Source organism: Lacerta agilis, chromosome 4 (genome assembly GCF_009819535.1).
Source record: "Lacerta agilis isolate rLacAgi1 chromosome 4, rLacAgi1.pri, whole genome shotgun sequence".
Taxonomy (NCBI): domain Eukaryota; kingdom Metazoa; phylum Chordata; class Lepidosauria; order Squamata; family Lacertidae; genus Lacerta; species Lacerta agilis.
In genome coordinates, this window is record NC_046315.1 from 95,454,861 (window position 1) to 95,474,348 (window position 19,488).

The 19,488-nt window shown below is 43.3% G+C and overlaps 1 protein-coding gene across 2 annotated transcripts in view; it reads left to right on the top strand.

Annotated features, from left to right (window-relative positions):
* PCDH9 (protocadherin 9) overlaps positions 1-19,488 on the top strand; it is an 854,181-nt gene that overhangs the window by 385,273 nt on the left and 449,420 nt on the right. Inside the window, exon 3 of one of the 2 annotated variants that reach the window (XM_033147996.1) lies at positions 6,830-6,895. The exons of the other annotated variant lie outside the window; for it this stretch is intronic. Within the exon in view, the coding sequence (XP_033003887.1) occupies positions 6,830-6,895 (66 nt within the window). The remainder of the gene's footprint in view (positions 1-6,829; positions 6,896-19,488) is intronic. 2 annotated transcript variants of the gene reach the window in all.

The window sequence follows — 19,488 nt, forward strand, 5'->3', positions numbered from 1 at the left end:
TAAGGCTAGGTGCTCTGTGCAGAAGACTCCCATCGAGATTTGGAGACAGGGAGCAGGGCCAGTGTGTACAACTCCACTCTGCCCTTGATGTGCTGAATATTCAAAGTTGTTTAGTTGTGCGTGCCACATTCTTGTCAGGCAGAACACTAGCACAGATATAGACAGCACACTTGGCAGCACACTTTCTGAAACCTGCCTGCAGGAGATGTGTTAACTCTTATCTCATTCACACATTATATTTTAAGGTGTCCTCCCCCCCCCCTTAATGCAATGTGTGAATCAGCCCAGTGGCTACCACATCCGTACATGGTAAATGAATACATTTAAAGTGCTTCAAAGTGTGTGTTTGTGTGCAATCATTACGGTTCTCGTTATTTTTGCTAGTTTCAGGACTGCAGGAACAAGGTGTTGCGTGTTTGTTAAAGAATACGTATTAATTAAATGCACAGAAAATCTTTCCAATATATTGCACTAGTCAGCTGAAAAAAGGAAAAAAAATAAAACCCTCAAATAGTATGGGGGCTGCAGGTTGACCTTCCTTTTGCTTTTCTTCAGGAACCAGCGACACGGCAGACCATTTCCATTACTGTGTGTAGGTCGGTAGTTCAATCTGCTTTTATTTTATTGGGGAAGAGAGCAACCGTCTACATTCCCAGTTGTTATCTCTCTTGCTGCTGGGTTGCAATATATCACCAAACCTGCTGATTTTATGTTGCTCTCCCTCCCTCTGCTTCCCTAGTGTTATTCTGTTGAGGAATTTCTACCTGGCCCCTTCTGTTTCCTGATGGAGAGCACTAGATGAAATGAATTGCCCAGCTCTTGTTTCTGCCGAACCGTTTTGGTTGTGTCAGTGCATGAGACAGAAACACAAGCAGAGGTGGAGAGAAAGATTAGCAAACTGAACTCTAGTTTACAGGGAACCGACTTTACAGTATCTTAAATTATGTTGACTTTTAGACCCCTGCTGGGAACGGAACTGCAGATATTTGTCTCTTCCTTCAGTCACTAGTTTTGAGGCAGGCATGTGTGGGATGGCTACCATTTCCCTTTCAGGATTTTACATTTGTTTTAACCCAAGTGTCAACAGCAGCAATACTTTTCTCTCGGAATTGCCACCAGATTTTTGCTTAAAGGAAAACACCGAGATGAATTTGGAGTTTCTCGCTTTGGAAAAGCATTTGAAGGATTTTAAGTGGGTCTAAAAGAGTTGCAGTAAGACTAGCAACGTGTGTCGCGGAGGGTATTTTGCACACCCAGCTTGCAACACTTACAATAATCACTTCAGCCATTCAAGGTTTTTTATTTTTTTTGGTCTGTTTCATTTCTCATCTGTCACAGAGGGATGAAGGAGAATAAAGGTGAAAACACACAAACCCCATGTGACGTTGATGGGTGGATAAAGAAACAGGGCAGTGACTGAATGCTCCCTACACAAATCAGACTGTTAGGAAGAATCAAAATAGAAAATTCTTTCCAGTAGCACCTTAGAGACCAACTGAGACCAACTGCATGCACACGAAAGCTCATACCAAGAACAAACTCAGTAGGTCTCTAAGGTGCTACTGGAAAGAATTTTCTATTTTGTTTCGACTATGGCAGACCAACACGGCTACCCACCTGTTAGGAAGAATGCTAGTCTTTTCCATAACGTGCTAATTTTGTATGAGTAAGGAGAAGGGGACGACAGAGGATGAGATGGTTGGACAGTGTTCTCGAAGCTACCAACATGAGTTTGGCCAAACTGCGGGAGGCAGTGGAGGATAGGGGTGCCTGGCGTGCTCTGGTCCATGGGGTCACGAAGAGTCGGACACGACTGAACGACTGAACAACAACAAAGGAGTATTTGGCGCAAGAGATGTTCACTAGGTACAACTTAGCCATAGGTTTATCTGCTCTATGTTTTAGTTTTAAGCCTCAAGTATAATTAGTAGAGCAGAGCCTTTGGAAATACCACCAAGCAGTCAGGTCCTAAAGAAAGGATAGCAAGTACATGGGGAAGACCTATATTTGTCTATCTTCCTAAATAATAGTGGATTCAACATGTATACTTGCCATATGAAGAGCCTTTTTGGAATTCATGGTGCTCCCAGAAATGCATACAGATTCACCTGTGAAGCTTCTGATTCCACTAGCATGCTTAAAGTGGTACATCATCAAGTGTTGTTGTTGTTGTTGTTGTTGTTCAGTCGTTCAGTCGTGTCCGACTCTTCGTGACCCCATGGACCAGAGCACGCCAGGCACGCCTCTCGCAGTTTGGCCAAACTCATGTTAGTAGCTTCGAGAACACTGTCCAACCATCTCATCCTCTGTCGTCCCCTTCTCCTTGTGCCCTCCATCTTTCCCAACATCAGGGTCTTTTCTAGGGTGCCTTCTCTTCTCATGAGGTGGCCAAAGTACTGGAGCCTCAACTTCAGGATCTGTCCTTCTAGTGAGCACTCAGGGCTGATTTCTTTAAGAATGGATAGGTTTGATCTTCTTGCAGTCCATGGGACTCTCAAGAGTCTCCTCCAGCACCATAATTCAAAAGCATCAATTCTTTGGCGATCAGCCTTCTTTATGGTCCAGCTCTCACTTCCGTACATTACTACTGGGAAAACCACCTTGCCACCTTGTTGGCAAGGTGGTGTCTTTGCTTTTTAAGATGCTGTCTAGGTTTGTCATTGCTTTTCTCCCAAGAAGAAGGCGTCTTCTAATTTCGTGACTGCTATCACCCTCATCAAGTAGCCGCTGTCATCAAGCGTGTTACCAGAAGTAAGAGCTTCATGTGTGAGGTAGATATAGAACACCACATGTGCCAAAACACACTGCATTTGATGAATCTGCTCTCTGAAGGGTGAGAAGGGAAAACCTGACACAAATTGTGGTGTCACAAGTCTTCTGTGAGTCAAAATATGTAGGATTCCATCAATGTAAGTATGGTAGTGAGTTATAGGGCCAATTTGTCCCATCTGTGGGATAGCACCTGAAAGTGCAGCACTTGGTTGCATGCACAATAACTGTTTACTCAACCTAACCAGCCCATAGGCAATTCCATGCCAAATTATTATTAAGAAAAAAATAAATCCTGGCTTGCCTTGCAAGTTGGTTCACACAAAGCCCTGGCATGTAGATGCAGGGCATTCAGGGGCCAAGCCTAAAGCTTGTATCTCCTCTCTGCATCGTGCATAGAACTTTCAACAAAACTGGGTGATTAGAGCACAGAAATGCCACTTACACTGGCTCCTCCAATTGTTACTAGTTAATATTTGCATTTCTGTTCCATCCTTTATCAATCCCAATGGGGAGTTACAGAAAATTAATAATAATAATAATAATAATAATAATAATAATAATAATAATAATAATAATAAAAACAACATAAAAGTGGTAAAACCATGCAACAATTTAAAGTTCAATACTGTACTACAGTAAGCACAGCAGATTTACACTAACCGGTTTGCAATTCAACTCAAGTGAAGGCCTGGCTGGATAGATATGTTTGTAATCGGCACTGTAAGATGTGCAATGATGATGCCCGTCGTACCCCAGGAAGGTGGAATTCTGCAACTTGAAAGCTCTATCCTCATTCACAGCATAATGAACATCAGTTGGAGGGACCATGAGAAGGGCCTCCCTTGCAGATTTTAATGCACACCAAACAAACCACACTGAATAATCAATTATGGTGACAAAGCCAGCTCCGGAGTGAGTGGCAGTGGGTGTGGGCCAAGCCCAGAGCCCACCCCATGTCTAGCAGTACCGCCATGCTTCCTTTTCACAGAGCACCCAACAAGGCCAGCAGCAGCCCAAGAAAACTCTTAATATGCAGGCCCTACTGCTTTTTTCGGCTAATGGGGTTTGTTTGTAGGCCACCAGCATCTGTGAGCTAGCACTGCGCAGTGGGAGGAGGGCACACAAGTTCAAGGATCACTCCTGCATGCCAGTGTAAAATTTCTGTACTTCGGCTGTAAGCTAAGCCAAGCAAGTATTTGTTATTGGGCTAACTTTCTGCTGAGAAAAAAGGCAAAGCAAAGAACAAACAAAAACCAGGTATCTGTGTTTTAGCTAGTAAGATTCAACCACAGAGGAATTATCTGAGTCTTCAGTTGTGTGTCTTCTTCATTATATATGGGTAACAGTAACTGGGATGGGTGGGGGGGGGTGTCCTCTCTTCCTTAGCTTCAACATCAATGCTGCAAGATTTGTTGGGTGCATATAAAAATATCCTTAAGATACAGGTAGGGTGGTCTTAACACGTCTGTGAATCAGCTTACTGTATTCTTTTTTTTTTTGTGGCACTGCATTTGCTAATACCCTTGGAGGTTTGATTCAAAAGTAAGGAAGAATCAAAAAATCAGGTTTCTGTTGTTTTGAGGTGTGCTTCTCTTTGAAATAAGATATCGGCTGGCAAACAAAGGAATTCTTCCAAGTCAATTGGAAGCTTCTGACTTGATATCAGAGGAGAATGTTTGCAGTGAATATAAATACAGTAGTAAGAAGCTCTTTGAAGACCAATCCTTAGGTAAAAAGAACTGTGATGTAACTCTGTAAGAATACAGGATGTGTATAAGATATCAGAAGCTTCTGATGGGAGAACTGTGGAACAGACATGTGTTTTTCCATAGGGGTTGACATCATAGTTTGATGTAAACATTTTTTGATGTTTCCACCTTTGCTCACCAAATCATGATAAAAGAGGGGGCAAATAATTCTGAGCAGAATGCTAATTTCGCCTCACTAGGCAAAAGTATCCCACACAGATTTTGCTTCTTTATTAGTATTGCCAACTTTTGTGTTGGGGTGGAGTGGGGATACTGACCCTTTAAAACCTGTCATAAGTGGGAACAGGATGCATTCTGGCAAGAAAGTGGAGGAGCTGAGTGGGATGGGGTTAAATATTCTGACAGAGCTTGGCAGATCATGAATGGAACCTGGGAAAATCTGGCGTTTACTGGCATTTCAGACCTCCGGATTCGTTTCTTCAGACAATATACTTGTGCTGATCAAACCTTTTAAATAAAGACTGACTGGGAGCTCAGTTACTTGATATCAACCAATGAAAGTCACTTGAAATGTGCTATACAAAATTTAGCAGGCCTGGCTAGAAGCCTTTCTTCCTCATGTGCTTTTTGCAGGAGGTTTTTATATTCATTTAAAAAGGCATCCATACAAATATTGTGCTTTATTGCTTGCACAGATTCGGTTTGTATGTTAGGTTTCATTCCATGTGGCTGTTGCCAGTACCTGTATAAGAATGCATGAATGAGAAAGTCACTTGGAAGAGGCGGCCAATCATATGGGATGACCCCATGCCAGTACAGTACTGCTGATGAGGATCTTGACAGGAGATGCTAGGCTGTGAGTTTACCATGTGATTCAGCCCTGTCCTATGATCTCTTCACTACAATACTAGAACAACAGGGGATACAACCACAGGGAAGTAGCATCTGCTATGGCAACCGTTTGTTCCCCTTGTTTTTTTTTAATGCAACTTCCATCATCCCTGGCCACTGGCTGAGTTGGCTGAGGAGTTGTGGTCCAGCAACATATGGGGACCCAAGGCTGAAGAACTCTGCGCTATGGTCAGCTAAAGTCTGATATGGGTTTTATCTCATGTGCTACAAAAAAAGTATTCGAAGAAATCCATACTTTGATTTGTTCCTCAGTAGATTGTCCCCTCAAACATGAATGAAATTAGGACTTCAGGTGGTTTATGTGGAGTCTTCCTTGGCCTGATCCATGTATTGCTTATGTCTCTTCTGTCTGCCACATATTCCCACAGCACATTGCACGAGGGATTTGAGTGCACAACAGTAGCTTAGTTTGTGTGATTCTTCTTCAAGGCGACGAAAGGGGCAGGAAAAGATAATGTAAAACAGGCCATCATGTACAGGCAGTGACTGTTTTTTGGTGCACACACGCATCGCGCCAAACCTGGAAGTGACCCAAAAACGTCACAATAATGGGTGGGGTTGGAATGTTTGCAGGCTTTTTCAATGGTGTTTCAAATCGTACCTGTCAAGTTTCGGATTTGAAAATAAGGGATCAGCAGTCTCACCTATCCCGGGGACAGTCACATGTCAGTGGTGGGCGGAGCCAGAAGCAAAAGTGGGCGGAGCAGCAATGTAAACTCCAAGCGGGCTCGGAGCGGAGCAAAGAGGAGGGCAGCCAGCAAAGAGGAGGGCAGCCATGTGCTCCGCGCAATGGAGCCCCATCATCTTCTTGTCTGATCCCATCAAACAGGACAGGAAGCAGCAGCTGCTCAAAGGCAGCCAGGCTCCGCCCGCCAGCTAACCCTATTGGCCGGCTGAGGGGCTCGGTGGCAACGGATAGGGGCTGATGCAGGGGGAGGAATACACCCCCCTGTAAGCACGGGAAACGGCTCCCACTTGCTTTGAGGGCTGAGGCTTTTCTCTCCAAGTAGGCGAGGTCTTCCCACCCAGTCCCTGGCCAGCAGGGGAGGAGCTGCTTCCATTAAAAACGGGAAATTTAAGGGAAATAAAAAATAAGGGAGAGCAGCGGGAAACTGCTTGAAATAAGGGAGAATCCCGGGGAAAACGGGATACTTGACAGCATTGGTTTCAAATATATGTGATTTCACTGAAATATGCAGTGCCTTGAAATCTAACCACTATGTAAATTGGGAGTTCTCTGTGTTCCAAAAGAGGTCTCATGGAGGGGGAGGGACACACATCCTCTTATAAATCACATGAAGGGCCTCAGAGGCCCAGTAACAGCATGTGAGTTGATCTTTAATTTGGGCTGTGCCAGAAACTGGGAGGGTGGGGGGTTATCTGAAGGTGCAGTAAAAGTGACAAATCTTTTTATTCAACTATTACTTGCTTTTTAGGCACTGAATTTTGGAGATATGCCGAAGTACTTGTGGGAGATTTGGGTACCTGACAAACCATGGGTGGTAAGATATCAGAACTGTTCGACAACAGCAAAAGAACCAGTTTGTTTGTTTTCTTCAAAATCAAGTATTGTGGGTCCAGCTTTCCATTGAAACCAGTGCTCAGGCTCCCCTAGGGAGCTCCATTCACCCACATGTTTCACCAACATACTATAATTTTATTGGGGGGCGGGGCTTAAAGGGATCGTTATAGGGCATAGTATAGGTGAAACCTGAAAAATTAGAATATCGTGGAAAGGTTAATTTCTTTCAGTAATTCAACTTAAAAGGTGGAACTAATATATGTGATAGACTCATGACATGCAAAGCGAGATATATCAAGCCTTTATTTGTTATAATTGTGATGAATGTGGCGTACATCTGATGAGAACCCCAAATTAACAATTTCAACTTTGGGGTTTTCATCAGCTGTGCGCCATAATCATCACAATTATAACAAGCAAAGGCTTGACCTATCTCGCTTTGCATGTCATGAGTCTATCTCGTATATTAAACTCCAGTAGCTAATGAAAACGATTGCTTACATAAATAGACTTTTCCACAATATTCTAATTTCTCAAGTTTCACCTGTATAAGAGGAACTGTATTTACTATATGATGCCACTGTGCTAAGTCTCTGTTTTCAGTAGGACCCCAGGGGTAGGGCCAGGTCATAGTCCCTGAGGTCAGTAGTTTTAGCTGGAAAACTAGAGAGGAGTGAAGCACCAAACAGAAGGCGGTACTTCTTTGGTGTCTAGATTTAGGTGGAAGACCAGGCCTAACCAATCCGTAGGCTTCATAGTGTCCAATCCTGGACACAGTCCTTGGTAACTCACCAGGCTGGGCCACAACCTCAGAACCTGAACTTCCTGGTTCAATCTGAGGAATCCCTATCACTCCCACGGAGTGAAATGTTTTGAAATTTGTAAACGATAATTTGTTTCAATGGAATGAGGGTGCTCTATAATTCCAAGAGATTTGGAAAGAAAATAAAGGTTTTCTCATAAATGTCTAGGAATTGACCACATGCATTGCCAAAAATATGAAAAATAAATAAATGAGATGTATCACAAAAAGGGGACACAAGAAGACAAAGATTTGCACAGAAATAGCATTTTCTAATTTCTATGTATGGATGCAATTTTAGAAATCATTGCAATAATTTAAGTAGAAGCACAGTATGGAAAAATGCTGCACTACGTACACACACACACACACACACACACACACACAGCTCTCTTGTTTTAAGATTCTCCCTCAAATAGAGTATTGTCTGCTATGAAGTAGGAAACACAGACCCCGTAACTGACATGGGAAATGTGATCCCCCCCCCCACTATAAAATATTTGCATTAAAGGCAAATTCACACAAAACTTCTCATTTAACACTTGCTGTTTAACAAAAAATAAATCTGAAAAATGACTCGTAGGTGCAGGCAAGGGAAGCAGTTTTAAGACCCATTGATTTTGATGGGAGAGATTTAAGCATATGCTTCAGTCTTCCGCTGAAACCAATGGGACTTAAACTACTCAACTTTGGTTGAATAGTGTCATTTTTTCATATTATCACTCAATAGGAAAAAAAATTTGCTCTGATTTTGTAACGAGGAAATTAAGCATGCAAAAGCAGCTTCCAATTATATCTCATTGGAAGCTTGTATTTCATGCAAGTCTTTTAAAATTCTGTCATTATACTTTATTGCTTACGTTTGAAATCATAATGTTTTCTTGCAGGGCTTTGTAGATTACACTTTTAAATTGAGACTGTTTCTTTTGGGAGTTTTGTTGGCTACTAATAAATATATTAAGCTTTTGATAATTTGCTTATTGATGTTTATGCAATGCACTTTAATGGATGGGGCACTTTAAGCACATTGAAATACTAGTGAAATGTGTGTTGTTCACTTGACCTGTGTTTGGGATCATGGTCTTGGTGTGTATTCTTGTTATTTATCATGTATGGGACACTAAGGGCTTGATCCAGAACATTCAATGTACAGCTAATGTGGATGTCGATGACATTTTGGTGAGCATGTTCAACTCTTATCACAGTATTCATTGAGCAGGGCCTACTGAACTGGCTCAGTATTGTTTTTGTGTGTGTTTTGGGGAGCTGGTTTTCATCCATGGTAATGTTTGAGAATGTAAAGCTGGATATGTATACCTTGGTATTTTTGAACTGTGGTTTTTGCTTATAAATGTTACTAAAAAGTAGTAACTCTTTCAAACAACTCAACAGAACTAGTCTGGAAGTTTCTCCATTTAGCAAAGCCACATCATTAGCTATAAAGTATTTCCCCCCAGCTTCTGTTTCATTTTGACTCATGCTTGCCCTCAAAGCAGCTGTTTAATTTGAATGTAATTTAGGCAACTAGAAAGGCACTAATTTCCTTTTTTTTGTTACTTTTTAAAAGTTAGGCCAGTTGTTAAAGCTACAAATGAGGTAGCAATTATAGGGAGATTCAAATAGATTCAGTCCAACTAGGTGCTGTTTTGTTTCGTCCTGACACCCTCTCAGTAAAGGAAAGCAGAGCAACAAGATGTGTTTTATATCTTGAGTTCATCTCTCCCTAATTAGTACTGTTTAATGAACCGTTCACCCCCTTGGTTCCCGCACCTCCCCTTGGGGATTTCCCAGCTGTTTTGCTCTCCTGTTGTAATTGAAATCCAACTTGTTCCAACCTGTAATTGATAGTGAATTCAACCATTTTATGTTTGCCATGAGACAGACGTATGGCGCATGCATGCAAAGCAGCATATGGGCAAAAGAATTCGATTTTGCATCATCATTGTTTATGCAAGGAGGTGATGCACAGATAAAATGAGATTATATGCAGTTGTGCCTATCTACACCGTCATCCTGAAGGCTTCGTCACCTGTAAGCAGGCTGCAGCCTCAAAGGAAGGAAGGAGCTAGGGAGGAAAGTACAGGACTGGGCCGGCGTGTCTCCTTGTCTTGCTTGCCTACTTCAGTAACTGAAGCCCCCAGATACCTGCCTCCTACAGCAAATCTGGGGCTCCCAGTATCCACCATGTCAGGACCACACACACCCCAGTGGGAGCATGTCCTGAATGCCAGAACGTCTCCATTCAGGGGTTGCCTTACCTCCAGGTCTACGACTGTTAATTTTGTTATTATTTGCTAATTCCTCCATTCATTAATTGTATACCTTGCCTGTCTTTCCCAGTGGATACTCAAAGTCACCCTAAAGTTCCCCTCAGCCACCCTGGTTCATCCTGCGCAGCACCGCTGCGTCGCTTCCTCTTCATGACAGACTGATACAGCCTCCATTGTGATTGAAATATTCAGAAGGTATATACAGAACGAGGAAATGTACATGTGTGGCAGAGTGGTGGGAGGTTGGAATGTGGCAGCAGGCCTCACCCCCAATCTACATGCAGAGGCTGCATGTGTATTTTCAGCTTTGCCCTAAGTTACCCTGGACATGTTGGCTGAATAACACTTCTATATATGTTTTATCCATGGCCCCTGTTTCTCTTAGCCTCCACTTCCCTCAAGTCCTTGTAATCTCTCCTGTTTATCCTCCAGGCTCTGTCTCCTCTTACCTGCCTTTCCCCCAGGTCCTTTCATCCCATACCATTACTTCCCCTGCCCTCTGCCTTTAGCCATAAAGCCTTTCAGAAGCTTTAATCCCAGCTGAATTGAAAGTTTTCACTTCTTTCACAAGACAGGCTATGAATATTGTGTTGGGCTACTTGCTTCATGAGCAGCTGGAATACTTAATAGACGTTCCCTTCCCTTTCAGCAGTGCAACCAATCACTGCCAGAAGCCTCAGAGAAAGCAGTTTAGGAGAGAAAGCATAGCTCAGCGGCAGAGGATGTGCGTTGCATGCAGAAAGTCCCAGGTTCAATTCCTGACATCTCCAGTTAAACAGATCAGGTAGTGGGTGGTGTGAAAGATCTGTGCCTGAGCCCCCCAAGAAGTCCTGCCAGTTGGGGCAGGCAATACTAGACTAGACGGGGGAAACGATTTGATGTGGTACAAGGCGCTTTCATGTGCAGTGCACATCACATAACAGCACAAACTAGCTGAACACCATGCGAAAGTGCTGTGAGATCTGCCCGTTGTTTCAGCTGGCCACCGGGGTCAAACTGGCAAAGGGCGAGAGCCCTTTAGTGACAACTACAACAAAACAAAACCTTTAAGATGCTTTACTGTGGTGGAGGATTGTTGGTTTTTACTGCCTACTTAAAGTGTTCAGGATGGGGGCAGGATATATCTCTAAATCATGCCTGCCGCAGAATTTGCGACTCACAAAGCCATAACATAGCCTTCTGGTCGTGCTCAAGAGGCGCTCCTGTTTTGCTTCCTGCCTGGACAGCAGAAACGGGCTGGGAGGTTTGATCTTGAAATAAAATAAACATAACAAAAAATATATATAAGGTAGTGGTATATTTTATGCATACAGAAATCATGTATTAATTGACCACAAAAATGACCAAGCTTAATGCTGTGGGTGTATTCTGCTTCTACCCTCCCTTCCTTCAGGCAAATATTCATTCTTAACAAAATATGCTGCCTTAGAGACTATTGTTTTATTTTGGGTCATATTTCCCATGTCATTCAAGCCAACATATAAATCAATGGATTGATGGGCTGGTTTGTAGTGAGCTGGGGGACGACGGCGACTTTTAGGTAATTGAAGCAATTCCCCACCTCTTTCATAATGCTTGGATATTCCGTGCATTAGTCCACATTACTAGATTAATTTGGGATTTTGCCATTCACTAAATACATTCATAGTTTTATCTCAGCCAGTGAAGCTTCATAGACCTTTCTTGTATGCAGACAAGACGAATGCAAAACAATGTTATCTGTTTAAAAGGAAGAATCTGTTTAATTCTTATGGGTGGGTGAACCCCCCCCCCCATTTAAAAATCATTTCTATTACTTGGTATTTTGATTGGGATCAGTTTGACACCTGTCATCTCTAAAACAAGTCCCCACTGGCAAGGGATAGAGTCAGTGTTCTCATAGAACTTTTTCTATCTTTGACTTCTGTGATCGGCAATAATATATGTACATTTTTAATGCTATCTCATGTTATATGTTTAAAGGCCCAGATTATTTGTAGTCTTGATCCTTAAAAAAAAAAAGAGCACATAAGACATAAATCGGAGATGTCAAAGAGAAGCTGTCAGCAGAGGCTCTTGTGCACTCTTAAATTTCTGCTTGAAAGGAGCCCTGCACACTGTTCCCTTATGAGTCAGCTTTGTCAGATACTGGCAACGATTCAGGGTGGTAAAATCAAGCTATTTGCCCCTTGGGCCCTGAGGTGTAATTCAGGACATTAACTACCATTCAAAGATATACGTGTTTTCCCTTTTCTTGTCTCCAGAGACAAGAGGACTGGGAGGCCACATGAAGAATGTGTACATTTACGCTGCTTCCGCCACAGGCAGAGCAACCCCAGCATCCAAATCTATCTATCTGTCTGTTTATTTTTACAAACACTATTAAATATATTGCATGCGCAAGGAAAATGTACACGGTGATTTCTATTATGATTTATCTTCTTGTGCTCCTGAAAACACAGAAACTAGCATAGATCAGGACTGACCTACTGAAACTGTAAGAACAGGGACAGCCCAAGATAAGATTTATAGGTTACCAGCTCTGCATGGGTTGTTGAGTTCTGTGCCATGGATTCACTAGAAATTCTGTCCCAGTTTTGCTTATTTGTAAAATGGGCAAATGGTCCCCCCCTCCCTAATGCCACCTCAGGTTGTACATCCTTAACAATATGTGTATGTGTGTTTTTGGGGGGAGTATTGGTTTTTCTTGTTTTTATTTTGATTATGTGTTTTGCATTTTTATATTGTGATTTTATCCTGTGAACCACCCTGAGACCTGAGGGTAAAGGTAAAGGTAAAGGGACCCCTGACCGTTAGGTCCAGTCGCGAACGACTCTGGGGTTACAGCGCTCATCTCGGTTTACTGGCCAAGGGAGCCGGCGTACAGCTTCCGGGTCATGTGGCCAGCATGACTAAGCCGCTTCTGGCAAACCAGAGCAGCGCACAGAAACGCCATTTACTTTCCCGCCAGAATGGTACCTACTTATCTACTTGCACTTTGACATGCTTTCGAACTGCTAGGTGGGCAGGAGCAGGGACCGAGCAACAGGAGCTCACCCCGTTGCAGGGATTCGAACCGCCAACCTTCTGATCAGCAAGCCCTACGTTCTGTGGTTTTGCCACCCGCATCCTCTGAGACCTGAGGGTATAGGGTGGCAAACAATAATTAACAATGCATGTGTGTGCTGCACACATGACTTGACCTTTAGTCTGTTCACGGGGTCACTTGCTTTGAGTTATTTGCTCTGCCTTCACGTTTTGTGCTTGCCCAGTTGCACATTTTGTGGCCCAGTTGCAGTCTGGATCTGTGTTGGCAGAGGACTCGTAAGGGTAAGCGACAGATGTACAACTTTTGGAGGCAGCTGTTCTGCTTCTGCCACTCCTGCAGCCTGAGGCAATGGCCTCAGGGTGCGTCGTCATAACTCCAGCCCTGTTTGCAAAGTAGCAGCTTTCCTACGCAGGAACAAAATCTGTGTAGGAAGTTTTTTTCCAGTGCAGGGATTCATTGTATGTGAAGCAGTCCCCAGTGGAGTACAATTAATCCAATCATGTAATTTCCCCCCATTAGTCATAAAATCAAAGGTATTTATTTTTTTGGCCTGGTATAAACATTAGGCTTGAGATGTAACCTCATATATTAAAATTAATGGTGTTTTAATAATTCAAAGTAAATGAAATGCCATGAAGGAACCCTGATGCTGATGTATTGTAGGAACCGGGCTAGGCTCAGAAAATTGCAGTATTATCCACTCAGTTTTAATGAAGTAGAACAAAAAAAGCAGTAAAATGTATTGAGTATATTAAAGCTAAGTAGCTCTAATAATTGCAAGGCGTGTTCCTTACAACCTACGAGCAGCAATGATGAACTGTGTCTTTGCATGTATGTAATTATGAATGATTCATATACATTGAATATTTGAGTATATATAATACATTATCAGAGTGAGGGTATATGCATAGCCCCGTGACTGTGAATAAATAATATATTTTTCATATTTTTAATTTACATGTTTGTTTTTAATTCAAACAGCAAGTCAATGAATAAAAATGAACTGACTCCCATTGGTTCCCAGTCCCAGTTCCCCAGTGTTGGGCATGAACTTGCCTGTGAGTTACGTTAATCTCAAATGTCCTTGCGCTGCCTCCCACCTCCAGGGGAAGCATGTTTAGCAAGGAAGTGGAATAGGACCTTTTAAGTTGTGGCACCCCGACTGTGGAACTCTCTCAAGAGAGAGATTAGAGCAGAAAAAACCTTCCTTAATGGGTCAAGCTGCACTAATTCTTCCAGGCCTCTGTTGTGTTTCAGAGGGAACAAACCAACTTAGATCATGAAATGCTTTAGTTCAGGGGTCAGCAAACTTTTTCAGCAGGGGGCCGGTCAACTGTCCCTCAGACCTTGTGGGGGGGGCTGGACTATATTTTGGAAAAAATATATATATTTTTTTAACAAAATTTTATTAGCATTTTCATAATATAACACAAACCCAACCCCACACCTACAAATACAAAAACAAATACAAATACACATAAAGTCAGGATTCTTCTTCTTGTTTATATACCTTACACACAAAAAAAAATTCTAGTTCTGAATCTTGACGTTTGACTTCCCCCGCCTTTTCACCTTCGGTTTTAATTCAATATACTATTTCCTTAACAACTTTTCTCTATAAAAAAATTTAACTTTACTTAAAAAAAAAAACATACTTATCTCAGTCTTAACATTATAACCTAAATCATAACCAAATATTCTTATAGCTAAACTTATTTCTTCTGTCCTTTATCATGCTGCTTTTAACTTAAAATTCAATATCTCCTTGCTTATTTAAAATAATCTTGTAATTAACAGACTTCACACTCCGATTTCGGATACCATGGCAGACCATTTAGATTATACATTTAATACTTCAACCCACTCCCCCTCTATCCATTGTCTTTTTCTGTCTTTCTCCACAGCCAAATCTCCCATTGTCTTCCTCTGAGTGTCCACAGATCCAGGCTGCGTCCACAACAAACCCAGCATCGAGCCTCAGGGCGTTCCTCATCTCCATTCTGGGCTCCTCCGATTCATTTGCTCCTTCTTCTTGTAAAAATCTTAATTCTATGTCCCTTGCCCCCGAGCTGCCACCTCGGGGTCTGGATATTGTAAATTTTCCCGTTTCAGGTTCCTTTTCCCGGGTTCGCCCAGCCATTTCCGACCATCCTCCAAGCGCCCCTCCCAGCTCTTTGCCAAGGCTTGATTCCATTGTGTAGAACTTTTGAAAAGCCTCCTCTGTGGAAAGTACATCCTTTTTATGAATAATTCCACTCAAGACCTGTAGTTTCCGATTAAGCAATTCCATCTGCAAGATAGTGAGCATTTCCTCATCCCTTAAATCAGAGTTCGATGCCAGTGCGATCGCAAAGTCCAGCATTTTAAGAGAGAGGGTGAGTATCAGATTTCAGTTCCTGTCTCTTCCTTCCTTTGTCTCAATTTTTTCCCACGACAAACCAAGTCGCCGCCATTTCTCCGAAGCCGGAGTATAAAGACCAAAACTTCAAACGGAGATATTTTTTCCCCAGTTAACCCCCGAAGGGAGATCTCAACAGACTCAGTTTTCAAATTCTAAGTACTTTCTATGATTGTTGTAGCAGCAGTCACTTAAAGGGTTAATCTCTTTCACCACTCGAAGGGAGGGAGGCGGGCTGCCTTTCTTCTTTCCCCCAGAGCGTTCCAGGAATACAAAGAGTCAATCAATTACTCACAGCCTCTGGGTTCTTATCAGCTCCTTAATGACAGGTAGAACTTAGACGCTCATCACAGGCTTTGTCGCCGCATTTCCATCCCGGTTGGGGCATGTCCCCTATAGCCCGGCTCCGTCGTCCCTTCACCCCCACTCCCCCTTTACAGGGGGTGCGGGGGAAGGGTTCGGAGCCACAACGGGCACAGCCGGGGAGCCCAGGGTGCGGGACGCTCTTCCCGCACCCCAACCGGAGCCCCGCTATGCGGCTGCAGGGCTCCTGACCCCCGGGATGAACTGGGTGCTTCGCAGCCGAAGCGACCCACGACCACCCATAATGGCGTCAGCCGCCGGAAGTACCTATATTTTGGAAAAAAAATATGAACCAATTCCTATGCCCCACAAATAACCCAGATGTGCCTTTTAAATAAAAGGACACATTCTACTCATGTAAAAACACGCTGATTCCTGGACCGTCCATGGGCCAGATTTAGAAGGCAACTGGGCCAGATTCGGCCCCCAGGCCTTAGTTTGCCTACCCATGCTTTAGTCCCTCTCCTGCACTCCGAATCAGTAATGGGGACATCCCCTAAGAAGGGTTCTACATACAAGCAGCCTTGCTGGATGGTGATTGTTCAATCGTTCAGTCGTGTCCGACTCTTCGTAACCCCATGGCACGCCTATCTTTCACTGCCTCCTGCAGTTTGGCCAAACCATCTCGTCCTCTGCCGTCCCCTTCTCCTTGTGCCCTCCATCTTTCCCAACATCAGGGTCTTTCCCAGGGAGTCTTCTCTTCTCATGAGGTGGCCAAAGTACTGGAGCATCAACTTCAGGATCTGTCCTTCCAGTGAGCACTCAGGGCTGATTTCTTTAAGGATGGAGAAGTTGATTAATGCATGCAAAAGGGTGGTGTAATCAGTAGAGGGGGAAATCCATATCCAGAATTCAGGACTAATACACAGCAAAACCTGTAGGGTCATGAGACTACACGTACAGCTTGCTAAATGTACAGGTTGGCAGCAGCCTTTTACTCATGTGAAGATAGCCAGCACAGGGAGAGGAGTTGGGGATGGTGGCACATGTGTAGCCCTAACTGCAACGTCACACAGCTTCTCTCAGCCCTAAAGTATCTGCCATTGTGTTACAGCGCAACTAGCACAGTGCGGTGCATTATGGGTTCCTGCGTCACTTGGAACTCTGGGCAGGATTGTAAATTGCAGAAATTTTGTCCCAGAGTGGCAATGGCAAGAGGAGGCGATGAACTTTGTTGATGAGGCTAAATGAACGCAGCCCCTCCCATTCTACCAGTCTTACCTTCATTAGGCGAGTCATGTTTGAAGATGGCGGCTGTCATATTGAGCGCAGTTTGTGGCTTGTTTTCTGGTTGGGGTAGTTGGAAACTTACAGTGAGCCAAAGGAATGTCAAATTAGCAACACCATTTTGTGGAGTTGCAGAGGTTTGCTCTTACGCTGTTGCTGTTGTTGTTGTTGTTGTTGTTGTATTTATATACAGCCCTATACACACAGGTGTAAACACTGGAACTAATTTAAATACAACTTTTAAAATCTAGCTCAGAAGTTGCTAACTCATTTTCCTTGCTGAGTACTACTGTTGGATTGTATTTTCCTGTGGTTTTAGGTATGGCATTTTAGACATTTAATTTTATGTAACTTGCCCTGCAAACCTTTAGCTGAAGGACAGAAAGTAAATAAATAAAATGAAATAACTTATTGTCCTCCAGATTGTGTTGGACTGCAACTCCCATCAATTCCACCCAGCATGACTGGTGTTCGGGACTGATAGAAGTTATAGTCCAGTAGCATTTGGAGGGTCACAGACTCACCACCCCTGGTCTAGAGAATCCTTCACTGTATGATTCATGTCATGAGTTGGGCACTTACTGAACATGATAGTAAAGCATTTATGATGCATATTAAATTTTTCATTTCATTTTTTATCATGTTTGGGGGGGTTGATAGTATTGGAAAGATGTTAAATATTTGTTTGCTTATCCTGTTAATAGATTTGCTTATACAGTGGTACCTCAGGTTAAGAACTTAATTCGTTCTGGAGGTCCGTTCTTAACCTGAAGCTGTTCTTAACCTGAGGTACCACTTTTGCTAATGGGGCCCTCCTGCTGCCACTGCACCGCCAGAGCACAATTTCTGTTCTTATCTTGAAGCAAAGTTCTTAACCTGAAGCGTTATTTCTGGGTTAGCGGAGTCTGTAACCTGAAGCATCTGTAACCTGAGGTACCACTCTTTTAGGTAAAGGTAAAGGGACCCCTGACCATTAGGTCCAGTCACGGACAACTCTGGGGTTGCGGCGCTCATCTCGCTCTATAGGCCGAGGGAGCCGATGTTTGTCCGCAGACAGCTTCCGGGTCATGTGGCCAGCAGGACTAAGCCGCTTCTGGCGAACCAGAGCAGCGCACGGAAACGGCGTTTACCTTCCCGCCGGAGCGGTACCTATTTATCTACTTGCACTTTGGGCGTGCTTTCGAACTGCTAGGTTGGCAGGAGCTGGGAACGAACAACAGGAGCTCACCCCGTTGCTGGGATTCGAACCGCTGACCTTCTTATCCGCAAGCCCTAGGCTCTGTGGTTTAGACCACAGCGCCACCCGCGTCCCCCTTGGCCTTTTACTATGGCCCAAACCAGAGCTACAGCTATTACACATGAAAGCAAAAATGCTAAAACAAACAAAATCACTCAGAAACCAGAATCAGAATAAATAATGAAAGATACCCTACACACATTCTTTTAAAAATGGGTTTAACTTTCATCTGCCATAAAGCCAGCCGTAGGAAAGCAGGAGGAGGCTCTTTAGGGAGATAATTCCAAAGGGTGGAGGCCACTCCTGAAGAAGGACCCCTTCCTTAGGACCTCTGGCTGAGCTTCTGTTGGCTGTTGCACTTGCAGAAGATGATCTGAACACACTGGGGATGTGTGAGCATGTGAGCGAGGAGGGCATTAACAATTTCAGTTAAAGAGAGCGATAAAGCAGAAAGAGGAAAGCAGAAATAGACTGTGTTTCCTTACCAACAGCAGATGCTAATGCCTCCAGTATTCTTGCTGCTCCATGACAATCCGTTTATGCGCTACTATCATTATAAAACAATCCCAAGCAAAGCATACACAGATGCTCAATTTCTCCGAGATTTGTCTTCCTCCATAAGCACCCAGCTTTCTCCTTGCCAAACATTTCAACTGCATATATGAATCAACGCCACCTCTCCCCACTCATTACTGCAACAAATAATCAACACTTTTGCCTGTTATCTTTAACAAAACATTAATGTCAAGCAGCAGTCTAATTTCTGCCCCCCCCACCCTCGTGCCATTAAAATCACAAATATTCAAACTGTTTGGAAGTATTAGGCTCAACAAACCGCTACCCACTCCTCCCACTGCATTATCACAATGTCTCTGAGGGTTCTCCATCTAGAATTAAAATACAATTCCAAATGGATCACCATTTAATTAATAGCTATGTTCCCTGCTTACGGGAGTCCTCTGTTTGAAAGAGTCATCATCCAGTCCAAGTCAGGATTCAAGTTAATTGGTTATCTTTAGGGAAGGGCTGCAGCTGCATGAGAGAGCTTCTGTGTTGCAAACAGAAGGTCCCAGAATCAACCTGTTAGGACGCTTAGTGGTTGCTCATGAGTAACAGTCCAAGGCAAAGAACTTCTAAAAACTTAGTTCTTTATTGTGCAAGCTATATACAGCAAAGCAAAGTCTCAGACGTCCTTTCCCTTACTCATCAGTGTCCAGGAATGAACTCTTTCGGTTTCCCTTCCAACAG